Below are 16,491 nucleotides of genomic sequence, written 5' to 3'. Positions count from 1 at the left end.
ATACCCAGCCTCAACAGAAAATCACAATGAAAGATCAAACTAACTCATTAGCCTGTTAGTAGAATTCATGTGTTCTAACTTGTGTGCGATGAACCCTATCATACGTTTTACTTCCTTCATGGAACTGAGATCTCTACAAAGACCTTTTTCTTGACAAATTTCATGACATCAATGTGTAGCTGAGAAAGTGATAATTAATTATTGGAGAACAGATCATCCAATGCTCAATGCTACTCTTTGGTAATCCAATTCAGCAGAAAACTGCCTGAGATAGCCCACCAAACTTTTGTTCTTTTTCCAAGTAGGGAAATATGGGGCTGAATTTTCCTGGCCCGCTGACGACCAGTTGGGAAGTGGGAGGTCTTGCAATATGGCAGGGGAGGCGTTGGGAGGGGAGTCTGATGTCTTCCTGCCGCCATGGCATATTGCTAATGGCAGGACGAAAAGTCGCATGACCAATTAAGGGCGCTTCCTGCTCCCATGGGCCTTTTTCCCCCATTGGGAAGTCCTGCCCAGGCAGCCTCCCAGCAGGTTCTAGGTGTGGGCTTCACTGATGGATGCTCCATGGGCTATGGCAGGGCCTCCACAGAAGCAATGGCTGCTTCCCATGGCCACAGCACCGCCAGTACACCCCAGCCAACCACCCCACCCCACCCCATTCCCCACTCCAATTGCCTCGGTCTGCCTGTCCGGCTTCCCTCAGCCAAACTCATTACTCTAAGGGTTTCTTGCCATTGAGGCACCTCTCCATGGTGATCTAGCCTCAGCAATGGTCACCGCTAGTAGTGGTACTGCTGAGGCTGCTGGTCCATTGACTGGGCTGGCAGCTCCTGAGGGCAGACCACCATCCTCAATTGGACGGTGGCCCCAGCAGCAGACTCTTAATTGGCCGCTGGCAGCAAACTGCTAGCAAGGGCTCCATCACCTGCTGGAGCAGAGTTTCCTCCTGCTTTGGGCCCTGGTGGAGACCCCAAAAATTCAGCCCACAGTTTCTGGTTCCACTGGTATGGCTGATATCAGCAACTCTCATGAGAATTACTTTCATGGTCCAACTTCCTATTATTCCACAGAATAAAGTACCAGAGAGCTATTTCCCTTTGGCAACCACATTTAGATTTTAGAATACAGTTCATTACCTCAGATTTGGACACCACTTCATCTTCTGAATTACAGTCATCTGAATCCACAGCCTTCTTCACCTCTTTCACACTACTTTCAGATTTAACTTTCTCTATTTTAACGTTCACTTTTTCCTTTTCTTTTTCCTTCAACTGTTTTTTTTCCGAGTACGAAGAAGAAGAAATTCTTGGTGAGACACTTGGGAAACTTTTTGATGTCTCAGAAGTGCTTTTCTTTTGTTTTTTGGCATTGGCCTTCAGTGAATCCGCATTGGAGGGCCTCTTAATACTGGGCTTTGATTCTTGATGTAGGTTCCCTCCTCCCTTGGGTGACATGCTATCTAGTTTAGACTCCTTGAAGGCAGGTTTTGGTTCTTTGGAAGTTGCCTTTGGAGTAGCCTTTTCTTCCTTTGACGTCTTACTTTCTGCTGACTTTCGCGATGACTCCTTGGATGATTTACTGTGTTCCTTTTCAGGTTCTTTTACGGTTGGCTTGCTCTCAGAGTCTTTTGCTGACCGTTCCCTGTGCTCCTTTGTGACTTTGTGAGGTTTCGATGACTTGCTGCCTTCTCGATTTGTGTCCTAATTGGAAAGGACAAAAAGAATTACAAAAGCAACCAGTCACAACTCCTAACTTCAGGAAGTTGTTCGCAATAGAGACAACTTACTCATGTTACAATAAACAGCACGATGTTACAAACAACTGAATAGCACTCATCAACAAATCTTTAAAAGATTTATAAAAACACATGAAAAATGGAAGTTTGCAATCATGTACTTTGACTGTAGGCTACACTAAGATCACTTTTATCACTGATGAGCTCTTTTTGTGAGTGACGCCAATGATCAATATCCAGATATTCAGATATGAAAAATTGTTTGACACTATATGGTTCTCCTTTGAAATGTGCTAATGTCGTACTTGTTAAATTGGCTGAAACAAAAAAAAGCCTCAGCTTACAGGCCCCAATGCAAACCGTGATGCCATATTGGACACTAAATTGCATCCGACGTTGCACCAACAGCAGTACAAAGGGAGATTCATTACTATAAAGATACATAGGCTGGAATTTTCCCCACAGGGCTGATGAACCATTTGAAATCTCCATTCACATCGGTGGGGCCGGAAGATCCTGCTGGTATGAGGGGCAGGAAAATTCCAGCCATAGTGTCGGCTTGGCTCAGTAATAGTACTATCATCTTGCCAAAAGATGGTCAGCGTAACTTCCACTCCAGGAGCTCAGCACTAATCGTGGCTGAATACTTCAGTGCAAAACTGAAGGAGTGCTGCATTATCAGGTGAGGCATCAAATTAAGACTTCGTGCACCTATTCAGGATGCTAACGTGTCAAGAATTGGAGGAGCGCAGATATCTCGGAGGATTGTTGGGCTGTTGGGAGTTTACAGAGGGGGGGGGGGGGGGCTGAGGCCATAAAGGGATTTGAAAACAAGAGTGAGGGTTTCAGAACTGCTTAACTGAATCAAGCTGGGCCAGCAAGCATAGGTGTGATGAGTGAACAAAATTTGGTGGGAGTAAGGACACGGGCAGCAGAGTTTTGGATGACCTCAATTTTATGGAGGGTAGAATTTGGGAGGTTGGCCAGAAGTGCATTGGAATAGTCAAGTCTAGGGGTAACAGAGGCATGGATGAAGGTCTCAGCAGATGAGCCAAGGCAGGGCCTACCCAAGAGATTACTGGAAACAGTGAGAGGTGGATAGCAAAACATGAACAGGAAAACACAGACAGGTTATTGGAACGAGCAGACGGGAGGCAGATGCAAGTTAACGTGGAAAAGTGTAGAGAGGCACAAATTTGGGAAGAAATAAAAGGACATTCAATTGAAAGATTTAGATGCGTGTGGATGAACAAAATGTCTGGGGCTTCAACATTAAGAGCCTATAAGTTTAAATCTTCTTTTCTCACCAGATAAATGGATCAAGATGCTTGCTAAAAGTCAGCTAAACAATCTTGTCTTGACTGTAAAAATGTCCCTGTGGAAAACTATCAGTTAATAGAAAGCTAATAAGAATGGCACAGGACATTAGCTATCGCTGAAGGATCAGAAATTTGGAATACTTTATAGACCAAAAGCTACAACGAGGTAGCATTCATAATGGAGGTCAAGTAAAATTAACAACCATGTTGTCAAACCAACTACTTTTCGCTAATCTCTTAGATCTTGACATGGTGAGGTTCTACAGGACTATTCAGCGTGTTGAGGTGGTTAAATCATCTCCTCAGGTTCAGAGTCCTACGCTTTACAACCAGAGCTACTTGGACAGAAGTAGTACATTTGGAGTAATTTTTTACCTTCACGGTTTGAACAATCAACTGGCAGAAGAGATCTCCCACCACCATAAAACCCACAGGTTCAAGGGAAATAAAAGTTGGGCAGGATCGATATGAGGGGGAGCAGCAACAAAGGTGAAGATTACACCGATATTTCTCCTTGAAGGAATTTTAAATTTAAAAATATTTTTACATTTAGAGAAGGTTCTGAATGTGAAAAACTATGACCTGCACAACTGACCTTTGACCCATGAGATGGTTTGCTTTTCTTTGGATCAGAGAATGCAGACAAAGGAATTGTGGGCAGCATGGGATAGTCTGGACTTGGTCTCGAGGTTGTGTCAGTTCCTTCAGGCATTACCATAACCTAAGGAAAAAAAATGAATTAAAGGATGTCTGACCATTTGTTACTTAGAATGAGTTTATTCGGCAGAGATAGTGAGGAACCTAGATATCATACACAAATCAAGAGGCAAGACCATTATTTTACACTAAGCCGGCACCGCTTTAAACTTTAATATTCTGCCTCCCAAATACAACGGCCCTGATTTTAACTCCAGGTCAGTTTTGAGCAGCAGTCCATAGATATTTGTGGGTCTTCCAGAGCTGTGTGCATCGACATTTCAAGGTGGCTTCATTGAACAGGGTCTCCGAGAATTACTTCCTTCCCCTGCATTGAGCGCTGGAAAAGCATACAGGCAGCTTGACTGCATCAAATTGCATTGTGATGCATATCTTCCACAAATGTCCAGTTACTGATGCCACCCCTAACTCTTCCCCTTTTTATCATTCCTCTAGGTCCTTCTCAACAGCCAAAACTCCCAAAGACGACATCTCAGGGAAGGAGAGTGCTCCATCGCTCACTACGTCACCCATGTTATTCTAACACTTAACATTTATTTCCCCACATCTTAAATTAATGGGTTTAATGGCAAACTCCGGCTTCTCCTGGCTGCACAAAGGAAAGCTTTGCGCATACCTGACAGGCCTCTTCTGTCTGCAAACCTAAACTTGTTTCTAGAAAGCAGAAAGCCAGCATATAAAAGGCAAAGAGAATTTTTGGTTATTTACGTAGAGGTGCCGAATTTAAAAGCAAATGCTGCAATTGTACAATGCCGTTTTGGCCTTGGATGGAACATTACAGAATAGGGCACCTCTTAAATCTTAAGACTTCAGTGGGACATTACTTGGAATATGAAGGTAGGGTCTGCATTACTGGGTAACTGGAACTTACCCCTCCTGCCTTTAAAAGCTTGCGTCGAAATTCCTTGGTTGGGTTGTTAAAGGTGAGTTTCTCACAACGTAGGTGATTCACAGGTGGGTTTCCTTCCAGGTTCAGGAACAAATCGTATGTGAAACAGACTTTCTTGGGCTCTTCCTGATGAGAAATAATTTTTAAAAAACCACAAACACACTCGAAACTGCTTTATCACAAAACCTGCTTTTATTGAGTGCATTTAAATCGAAAATTCAGATATAGCAGGCTAAAATACCATCTGCTTGACTTAGTGGTCAGTACTTGGTTTTGCTGGAGGGAAACTTTAGAATGCTCATAGCATTCCGGTCAAGAGTTAAAATTATTCATTCTGAAATCAGAATTTTCTGCTTTCCCAATTTTTTTTGATTTACGAACATTCCCACCCTTTTAACAAATTGCACCTATAATTACATCTTAAAAAAACAGAATAAATTTGACTCGAATAGATCACGCACACTAAGCTCCCTGTCACATTTGTACTGATATTAGAAAAAGCAGCCAATATCTATGGGCAGTGATTGTTACAATATAATGATACATCTCGTGTGCATTTTCTATTCATTACCCTGCACCAGTCTAGCCTGCTACACTTCAAATCTCTGTTGTCACACTTATAAATGGGAAACTGTATGCAATAAACAGAGGAACGCCCCAGCAACAGAAATGACCTGTCAGAATATCTGCATCCTCTTAATTAACCTCATTACTCGCTTTCTTAAGAGTTAGATTTCTGTGTTCATAACCAGTCACAGTTTCTCCGCAGCAACAAAATATACCGAGCGGGAAACTAATCTTGGTGGCATCTGTTATTCGGTAGCTGCTTTGGAACCAAAATGGCTTCCAATGTACATGCACACACATTTGCACCACAAATCACACCGAACACCATATTAATGAAGGCATAACCTACATATAACAAATGTTCAATGTGTAGAGCTGCCATTTTGGAGTTCAATGCTCCAGCGGATGCCCTCTCTTAACCTCACATGGCTGAACACGCACTAAGCAGCAGCAAGGTCGTCCCACCAGCACTATTTAACGGGGTCATCAACTACTTGCAGGTTAGTTGTTGCTTAATTTCTCTTGGCTGTTGGTACGACTCTACAAGTGGTTGACACTTTCTGTAGTTGACTGAAGTTGCGAAGAGGAAGTGGTCTGGCCAGTGCTGAGGAGTTTCTTCTGAGTTCAAGGCTTCTGAACAAAGCAGCTGCAGCCAAACATGGGTTACATGGGAACCCAGGATTAGTTGGCCTTCCCCTTGGAATACAGCATGACTGGGAGAATGAGCAGAGGCCATGCAGAGCTGGGCAAGCTGATAGAAGAAAGAGTGGGAGGAAGGAAAGGACGAGGAAGAGAAAGAGGAAGAGAAAAAGGAAGGGAGGTGGCTGCCTAAACAGTCCCTTTCTGCCCAGGCTACACAAGAAGAACTAATTCAAGTGCGAAACCACTAAATGTGACCCCAATTCCCTAATCACCAACAGCCCCACATTCTTAACCTCCCCTCTGTCACTGACCATCACATTATGCTCATGTAAAAATAAACACCACCACAAAATAAATACTCCAAACCAAAATTATAAATGAAATCACGCCACATTGCAAAGAAACATAAACTAAATCATTGCCGTACACTCCCTTAGTGCCTGATTTCTGAGTGCTTTTGCCTGTCCAACTGCTCTTCCATTGTGGTACCCCAGTGGCTGCAGCATGGTTGGTTGAAGGCTGCTAACTTTCAGTGGGGGGACTCAGGTGGCCTTGGCGTATGACATGAGCAGCTCTAGGCCTAGAAGGCCCGGCTTTGAACTGCATCATCTCAGCGTGAGCAGCAGCAATCTGGCCTGGCTGACTAACAGGTACTGGGGGGGGGGGGAGTGGCAGCCCTGGGAGGATGAATGCTGTTGTCCTGAGAGAGGTCAGCAGGTTCATGTTCCATGGAGCCACTATCACTCCCCTGGGGCATCACCTCAGCAATCCTACTAACCTGTTTGGGGCGGGGGGGGGGGGAAACCACAGCGCACTGGACAGTGCAACACTGGTATCCTGCAGCCACGGTAGCAGCAGCCTGAACTGGCATGGCGGAAAGGTGAACTTGCATGACCACAGTCTGAGCAGTCACTGCAACATTCAAGACTTGTGGTGGAAGCTGTTTGTGCTGCAATGGAAGCTGAGGCATCAGCCATCAGAGGCTGCATCATGGGCGGCTCCATGAGTGCGCTATTAGAGATGGCCGGCACTTCCATGATGGAAAGGATGGGCCCCAAGCTCAGTGCACAGCCCTATGCCAAGTTGGTGGCTGCTTCTTCCATGCTCATTCAGACTTTCTGGCAGGCTTCTTACTGCACTAAGCATTTCACTGGGAATACCCGTCAGCCTTCTTCTATACATGTGCAAAATACTGCAGGTGCTGGTAATCTGAAATAAAAACAGAAAATGCTGGAAATAATCGGCAGGCCCAGGCAGCATCTGTGGCGAATTCTGATGAAAGGCCAACTCTGTTTCTCTTCACAGACAGTGCCCGAGTTGCTGAGCATTTCCAATATTTTCCGGTTCTATTTGTGTCTTCTTCTGAAACCTGCCCTATCAAAGTCTCAGCTGAGTTCTGTGCAGCAGAACCAGTCTGCAACCTCGCCCTCTGGGAAGCTGGCACCTATACTATCCTTGCCCTCCGTATTGGCTGCAGGCCACTCATGCCCGGTGTGTCACCATGTGTAGGTCCCACCTCTCGGCTATCCTATAAATTATGTGGTGCCAGTGTCTGAGCTACGAGTGCAAAAGTGAGTGCTGGAGTGTCTTCATCACCACCGTCTTCTTGCTGTTCCTCCACTGCCAGGACATGTTGCACTTCTTGGGTATGTGAGGGGAGAAACTCACAAGAGTAAAGCTATGGTGAGGGGAGGGAGTGGGGAAAGTTAAGAGGTGCATGCTTACACCATCTGCAACTTATAAATCAGAAGAGATTGTGGAATGCGAGAGGGAGAATTAGGTTTGAGGGTATCATCATCTTCAGTTGATTAGGTGCCAACCATGCCCTCGGCAATGGCATGCCAAAAATGGCCAGCATTGTCTCCTCCATTGCGGTTAGGACATGCAGGCACAGCTGCCCTCTCCGGTTAGCTCCTGCTGCCTCCGGTTGTGTACCACCTTATCCGGCAAGAGAAGAGAGTGTGTCAGTTTGCATCGTGCAATCTGAAATAAACACAGAAAATGCTGGTGATACTCAGCAGGTAGGCAGTATCTGTGGAGACAGAAACAGAGTTAACGTTTCAGGTCAACAAACCTACAATCAGAATGGCAATGAAATGTCATTGGCCTGAAATGTGAACTCTGTTTTTGTCTCCACAGATGCTGCCTAGCCTGCTGGGTATTTCTAGAATTTTCTGCTTTATTTCACATTTCCAGCATCTGCAGTAATTTGCTTTGGTAGTCGTTTGGCACAATCCGTTTGCCTATGTGGTCGAATAGCTGCCGGAATGTGCAAGCTATGATGTGTGGATGTGTTGAAGTATTTGAGTGTCATTTGAATGAGTCCTGACTGATGGAGATTGATGGTTAATGAGTGAAGGGAGTGTGGTGAATTGAGTAGTGTCTCACTCGACTGCTCCGGCACTGCATGCAGGTCTTCGGGGCTAGCCTCCAGATATTTCCCGTGACAGCAATCTGGCCTTTTCAGTGTGTCTCTGGAGGGCCCGCTGGCCAACTGTGGATAAAGGACACCTTTCCTACTTCCTACCTCCTACACCAAGACCTCCAGTGCGACATCTGAAAACCTTGGAGCCACGGTCTCCAGTGCTGTGCTATTATTCAATGTTTCCCAGGTCAGGTTCACTGACTGCATGACATCCAGCATCAGCACCAGCCACAATGCACCTTCCCTTTAAGAGGTGCAGGCTAGCTTTAAGAAATGCTAGGATTTTACAATTTTGAGCCCCCTGCTTTAGCATGAAGTTGATGAACATCGCGGTTAGCTGGAAATTGGTATGCTGTCCTTATTTCAAAAACCGGCACAGATTAATAGTGCATCACGATCCCTCCAGGCCTTTCGGCTGGGGGGGGGGGGTACTGCGGGACTATCCAATTTAGCCCCCACTATCTCTGCATTACTTAGTATAATGTGCTCACAAAATAACATAACGTCACTCATCATGGGCAATGCTAGAGAGAGTTCACTACCAATCAATATAATATCTCATTAATAGTCTTATATCTATGCACATGCACATCCTGTTGCCACAAGGTTCCTGACATTTTTAAGTCAACTTCTCCGTTCTATGTCCACATTTGCAGACAAACTGGCTCTGGCCACTAGGTGGTGCTGTGTTGACCTTTCCCACATACATTGCTGAAGTGCGCAGAGCCAGTTCCGCAGATTGGTCACAGGCCTGAAGGTTAAACCCTGCCGACACATTCCATTGCTGTTTCCTGACCCGCTGGGCATAAATGTCTCATGGTATACTACTGCGTTGACTGTGCGGGCTTGTGAAAACAGTGAGAGAAGTACTGAAGATATTAGGAACGTAGGAATTAGGAACAGGAGTAGGCCATTTGACCCTTTGAGCCTGCTCTGCCTTTCAATAAGATCATGGCTGATCTGGTTGTGGTCTCAATTCCACCTTTTTGCAGCAGCAGCAGGTGTAAGGATCTGGGATCACCGGAAGCAGCATCCAAGTCTGCAAAAGAAAGACTTGCATTTATATAGCACCATGTCTGACTTCAGAACATGTCAAAGGGCTTTATGATCAGCAAAATACATATGGTGTGTTGCCACTGCCGAAATGTAGCAGCCAATTTGCACACAGCATTTGCACACAGCAAGCTTTCACAAACAGCATCATGACAATGCTTAGATAATGTGTTTTAGTGATTTTGGTTGCTGGATAAATATCAGCCAGAACACCAGGGAGAACAGCCCTGCTCTTCTTCAAAACAATGACATAGCATCTGAGGGAGAACACAGGAACTTGGTTTAACATCTCATCTGAAAGACAGCACCTCCAACAGTGCAGCACTCCCTCAGTACTGCACTGACATGGCAGCCTAGAGTTTGTTCTCGAGTCTCTGGTTTGGCAGCAATCCTAGGGTCTTGCTACTGTGGTCTAGGGCTTTCTCTGCACCATAAGAGGAGTTTCAGAATATGAGGACAGGAGTCAAATAGTATGTAGGCATGTCTGACAGTGCTGGGGAGCTTTCAGGTACCTTTGGGGAAGGGGTCTAGCAGCCCTGAGCTGAAGGCTCACAGGAAAATAGACCAGCAACGCCGCTCCCGCCCCCCCCAACCAACACCCCTCCCCCATTCCCCTCCCCCTCCCCCCCTCCCCCACCATGCCACTGTATTCCAACCTGTTGCACTGCAGAAATTTGAAATATCAGGAAATGCTGGAAATATATCAGGTGGTCAGTCAGCATCTGAGAGAGAAATACATGGTCACATTCTGGATATGATGCTTCATCAGAAGAAGCACAGCCAGGCTCAAGATTCTGGGTTTTTTTTCCCCATTTGTTCACTGGATGTCAGCATCGTTGGCAAAGCCAACATTTATCACCCATCTCTAGTTGCCCTTCAGAAGGTGGTGGTGAGCTGCCTTCTTGAACCACTGCAGCCCATGTGTTGTAGGTACACCCACAGTGCTGTTAGGGTGGGACTCCTAGGATTTTGACCCAATGACAGTGAAGGAACGGCAATGTAGCTCCAAGTCAAGTTGGTGAGTGACTTGGAGGGCAACTTGCTGGTGGTGGTATTCCCATGCATCTGCTGCCCTTGTCCTTTTAGGCAGTAGAGGTCATAGGTTTGGAAGATGCTGTTGAAGCCTTGGTGAGTTGCTGCAGTGCATCTCGTAGATGGTACACACTGCTACCACTGTGCATCGGTGGTGGAGGGAGTGAATGTTTAAGTTGGTAGGTGGAGCACCAATGAAGTGGATTGTACTGGATAGTGTTCAGCTTCTTGAGTATTGTTGGAACTGCACTCATCCAGGCAAGGGGAGAGTATAACATCACACTCCTGACTTGTGCCTTGTAGGTGGTGGACAAACTTTGGGGAGTCAGGAGGTGAGTTACTCACCACAGAATTCCCAGCCTCTGACCTGCTCTTGTAGCCACAGTATTTATATGGTTGGCCCAGTTCAATTTCTGGTCAATGATAACCCCCAGGATGCTGATAGTAGGGGATTCAGTGATGGCATTGAATGTCAATGGGCAATGGTTAGATTCTCTCTTGTTGGAGATGGTCATTGCCTGGCACTTGTGTGGCACAAATGTTACTTGCCACCTGTCAGCCCAAGCTGATGGAAACAGAGCAGATCGAGGTTGTGTGACATGTTGTTTTCTCTTCCTTTCTACTTTTTTCTATTAAAAGGAAAGTTTAATATAAGCGGCAGAAGTACCTTGTTCTTGAAGTAGACATCAATTGGCATAATAAATCCAGCATAGCCAGACTCTTCTACTTTATAAGGTGGTTCCTTGCAAACTACATTGGAAGAAACAAAAAACATTAAGCAGGATATTTTCTGTTTTAGTTATTCAACAAGGAGTGCAGAAAGGTCTATCATCCCAACAGCAATGCTGAAGGCTTCATTAAAAATGAGAAAGAAAACTGTCCTGTTTGTAATTTAAGCTGCTGAAACAAATGTCAGTAGCAATATTCACACTGATAACATCCTCTCTACAGTTTATCTACAATCATCATGCCACTGCCAAAAAACCAACCATGTGAGTTTTCAAGAAACTTTAGAGATAAGTCATTAGTCTTGTTTCCTTCCCCCTTGAAGGAAGCGATCTCCAAACCTTCTTTTTAGCTTTCTCACTTGTTTATGATCACCCCTGTTCATATGAAAACAAAGGTGAGCAGGGGAAATAAAAAAAATCCATGGTCAGCCTCATGCACCACCCTCACCAAACGCAATAAAGGCAACCCCTGGGGCAGGCAAAATTAAAGTAGTTTGTCTCAGTAGAAACTCTGGAAAATTCTTTGTCGACTCCCCAAGCCAATCAAGCAAGCTCCAGGAAACTATAGTTCTTGGGAATTGGTTCTTCCCTCTGTTTTACTTGCACCTCTCCTTTTGGGTTATCTAATTTTGTGCACTGTTCGTTATCCAATGAGACTCTTGAACTACCTACCTATAGATGCACCGAGGTCCAATGTGATTGACAGGCTTATTTTTCTTCCTTCTTGAGAGCTGCCTCGGGGATTTGCCCTCAGCAATCTAGCTGAGGTGAGAATTTACTTTGTGGGAGATCCCAAACACTAATCAGTGGAATGCTATCTCACTGCAGTATTCTTAAATCATGACCATCATTTAATAAAACAAAATCCATCAGTCAGTGCAGCTACCCTTGTCAATGCCGTGCAGCTTAAATTCTGCTACATGCCAAGTTGTATGGGGCATACAGATTAGAAATAAAATCTTATCCCATGAAGCAGATCTTTAGCATTTTCGAGGGGTCCTATGCTTTGGATAACACAATGGAAGCATCAAGTGGCTGTGCAACTTAAACCTACTGCTTTTAGCATACTAGTTTAGTATGTTCCATTTTAACACAATTCCAAACATTTTAATGAATGTGCTAAAAATACCAAAATAAATTAAACCCAGTGTACTTACCCAGTGTTGCTTCCTTAATGTGATTTTTTTTAAAATTCATTCATGGGATGTGGGTGTCACTGGCTTTATTGGCCAATTGCCCTTGTTCAGAGGGCATTTAAGAGTCAACATGTAGGCCAGACCAGGTAAGGGTGGCAGATTTCCTTCCCTAATGGGCATTAGTGAACCAGAATAGGTTTTTATGGTTTCACAGTCATCTTTAGACTTTTCAATTCCAGGTTGTTATTGGATTCAACTTCCACCATCTGCCGTGGTGGGATTCGAACCCAGGTCCCCAGAGCATTATCCCTGGGTTTCTGGATTACCTACCAGTCCAGTGACTATACCACTATGCCATCGCTTCCCCATTTAGGCAGGCATCTCTACAACTGACACGAAGAGATAACAATTGTAACATCGCAACACATCTTTGATGCAGTAACATCACTGCTGCGAGCATGTTGCTGTTTATGAATACTTTTGCCAATGTTATACAACAGCAAGGAAAGGTGAGGGTGGGATTGCAGGAGAGGGAAGGCAGGGGGAAAATGGCTGACTTGAGTCAAGGTTGAGCTGCAAAATAGTTTTGATTACATACAACCCACTGGTGATTTAAATGTTGCACTTTTCAACTTAATTCTATAAGTCTAACGAGGGTCAAAAGTTAAGGAACGATTTATAAAGAACTGTCATAGATGATACAGCAGATGTTTTAAATGGATTCTTATCAAGTGTTCACAAGGGGACTGCAGACAAATCCCAGATACAATAAATATGGAAAAAAAGATCCATAATACATGCAGAAGTTAGTAAAGAATCAAAACCAGGTCATTGTTAAATAAAAGCTGGGTGGACTACGTGTCTACAGAACATCCAGACCACATAGATTAGATCCTACAACTCGCGAGAATTGGTGATGCATTGATGTTTTCAGGAGTTCACAGACATTGGAATAATAACCATGAAATGGATGATAACCTATATTTTTTCAATTTTCAAATACACAAAGCAGATAATTACCGTCCAGTGAGGCTAACACTTATAGAGGTAAGAATACATGAGACAATATAAGAGAGGCTGCCAGTGATCACCTAGAAAGTACGGGTGTCATAAAGAGCAGTCTACATGCTTTTCAGAAGAAAGAGGTTATGAATAACAAAACTAGTGGAATTTTTTGGTGGAGGCAATTAGGCTAGTAGATGAGGACAGTATGGTAAATGTAGTTTACTTGGATTTTTGGAAGGCATTTGACAAGTTTCCTCCTAAGAGGCTGTTAAAAAAACATGTGGATATGAGTGGAGGGCACTTATCTGGAACAGAATTTGAGGGACCTGAGGACCACACATTTATTGGGAAAAACTGAGCCATAAACTACAGACTTAAAAAGAAACCCAATAATCACAAACATTGCTTCAGCGCAAGACCATGCGATGAGTAACATATTTTGAACTACTTGCTACCATACGCTAAAGAGTGCTTTGGAGATGCCACAGATAACAAATGAGTGTTCAAGAGCACAGTTTTAGAAGTAAAAGATTGTTCAAGGTAAGAATTATTTGAAAGTTAATAGGAGATCCAATAACTTTAGTCAATACATATTTAACAGCAATAAGGTCGTAGTTAAAAATAGATTACCTACCTTGTAAAGTCCTCTCAATTATTCAAATGATCTACATCCATCAAACACCACAGGAGCAAAGATTAGGTTGACTGAGTCTGGGGAAATAGTGCATAGAAATATGCCTAACATACATATCAAAATGCTGCCACAGTGATGCAAGCAGGTGGTGCTGCATGTGGTCTCCTAATCCCAATTTAAAGAAAGGTTCAGAACCTACAGCAAGGCATCAATTCTTTAATATCTGGAGCTAACTACAAATCCCTAATCCTGAAACCTATATCCTGAAGTTGTTAAAAGGGATGGGTCCATGGGATCATGACGTGTGAAGGTTGCAGATCATTCAACAATGAAGACACTCCTGTAAGATACGTAAACCCTCTCCTTCACTAAGCATCCTTCATACACCACAGGATCATACCAAAGTTGTACAATTTGTGAGGGAGGAACTACTAACATATTGTATGCAGCAGTTAAAGCAAAATGAGAATGATTAGTACGTTTTTGAGGAATACACAATGTAGCTGCTCTACAGAACCTATCAAGGCATGCACAACATAGCCATGGAATGGCCTGAATAACTATTCATCTCCCCTTTGGGCTTCCTCCCTGCAAGCTGGTATGCACTCAACCATACAATTAAGTACCTGTTGCTTGGTAACAGAATTGCTTCGTATCTTTGCATGACAAGAAACATAACCAAGAGTTCTGAAATTACTTGCACTAAAGAAATAGCAACTTGGGGTCCATGAGCAAGTGGAAATGACAACCCACTTTCAACGGATGTGGCAGCGGATAAAACAATCTCTTGGCCCAAATAAACACAGGGTGCAATGCTGAGTGAGTCGTAAGAAGCAACCTTAGCCAGAAAGCCAAATGAAATACAGGAAAACAACAAGTGAGAGTTTGGCTAATTCCAAAGCCAAAACATTGCTTTCCTCACAAAAAAATTGAAAGCACCTGTTGCAATGGTGGATTCACACGGTGGAAACAATAACTTTTGAAAAAAATAAATTCAAGTTCCAAATGAGAGCTTGTGATAGTCCAATTGAGTGAAAGTTCCAAATAAACTTGCATAGAGCAGCATTTTGAGCAACACTCCCATAATGAGCCACTGAAATAATGAGACTGAAATATTCTTAACATGAACTCAATTTGAAGTGACTTTGAACAAATTATAGGTATTCCAGCTTGTGAAGAACATCACTATTTGGGACTTTTTTCCATTTTACATTAGGCCTTATTTAGTGGATCCTCCATGAGAACTGATCAACACGTCGAATGACAACAGTGCAAATTGTTGGAGGAGAGTCTATCATCTTTAAATAGCCCGGCCATCAATTTGAATATCTTCAGGTTAATATGTAATATTTGTTGCCAATCTCTAATGCAATGGTTCTTGTCCCTGCACATTGCCTGGATGTTGAAAGACCATTGTTTAAGGCTGATAGGGAGTGACCAGGTCAACTTTTGTTCCTTGTACACATCTATTATTATGCTAGGTAACAAAAAAAATTCCTTGAGAAACCTTCATATCCAAGAATGAGAAGCTGTGCAGGCTGGAGAGAGGTGGTATTCTTGTCTTCCTTACTTTATCATATTTGTTTTCAAATCCCTCCTCAGGCTATAGAGAGGTTTTTTTTTTAAACTTCCTTGTTTCGAAAGCTCTCCATGGTCCCACAGCCCTCAGGTATCTGCACTCCACTAATTCTGGCCTCTTGACCATCCCCAACTTTAATTGCTCCACTATTGGTGGCTGTGTATTCAGTTGTCTAGGCCCTAAGCTCTGGAATTCCCAACCTACATCTCTCACCCTCTCTACCTCAATTTCCTTTTTTTAAGATAATCCTTAAAATCTACCTCTTTGATCAAGCTTCAGGTCATCTGCCCTAATAACTCGTGGTTTGGTGTTATAATTCGTCTAGCAATGCCCCTGTAAAGTTGGGACATTTTATCATAGTAAAAATGCTATATAAGTACAAGTTGTTGTTGTTGCTGCTGCTGGTGGTGGTGGTATTGTCTTCAATTTGAAACATCTGAACGTTTGATTAGCAAGAGAAATTAATTTGTCTGGTCACTTCCTAATCCTAAAATTCTTTTGAACTACCTTTGGTTGAATATCCACTCCTTGAGTGTATCATGAGCTAAGAACAGGGATGTACTAGAAATCAGGAATGTTCACAAATGCCCAGTGAAGGGTTCCTTATCCCTCTATTACCATTGACCCCTGTTTCCATGAGCATCCTAAAGAAACCCGTACACTTATAGGGGACCCTGGATAAGAATACCTGACATGATGCTCACTCCTCTTAAATATTAAGTGAAGGATATTATCTTGTGATATTCATTTTGCTGTATTAGTTGGATCATATCACGACAGAGCGGCCAAAAGTCCTCCTTGTTTGTTGATGTTGATTTAGATTACTAAAGTATTCTTTGTCCTTATGTGTTTTAAGGCCAAGTTTGGAAATTATCCAATTCCAGGTAAATATTCCATCATGCATTTCCCAAGATTACAGCTTTGCAGATGAGCACCTTGCCCCGCTAAGGATATATTGGCAAGTGAGATGCATGTCCAACAACAGATCAATTTTTACTGGTTGAAATGAGGCCATAGTTACAAACAGGCA

At 43.5% G+C, this 16,491-nt stretch overlaps 1 protein-coding gene across 2 annotated transcripts in view; it reads right to left on the bottom strand.

Annotated features, from left to right (window-relative positions):
- The window catches only part of mllt1a (MLLT1 super elongation complex subunit a), an 85,080-nt gene that overhangs the window by 27,990 nt on the left and 40,599 nt on the right, over positions 1 to 16,491 (bottom strand). For both annotated transcript variants that reach the window (XR_013578492.1, XM_078555840.1), the window contains exons 3-6: positions 11,047 to 11,129; positions 4,643 to 4,786; positions 3,650 to 3,775; positions 1,137 to 1,700 (exon numbers count right to left, since the gene is read on the bottom strand). Coding sequence is in view for 1 of the 2 variants with exons in the window: in XM_078555840.1 (XP_078411966.1) it covers positions 1,137 to 1,700; positions 3,650 to 3,775; positions 4,643 to 4,786; positions 11,047 to 11,129 (917 nt within the window). In the remaining variant the exon portion in view is untranslated. The remainder of the gene's footprint in view (positions 1 to 1,136; positions 1,701 to 3,649; positions 3,776 to 4,642; positions 4,787 to 11,046; positions 11,130 to 16,491) is intronic.

The sequence above is a fragment of the Cetorhinus maximus genome, chromosome 13, assembly GCF_964194155.1.
Source record: "Cetorhinus maximus chromosome 13, sCetMax3.hap1.1, whole genome shotgun sequence".
Lineage (NCBI taxonomy): Eukaryota > Metazoa > Chordata > Chondrichthyes > Lamniformes > Cetorhinidae > Cetorhinus > Cetorhinus maximus.
Note: the sequence above shows the minus strand (reverse complement) of the source record. Positions and strands in the feature narration are given on the sequence as shown.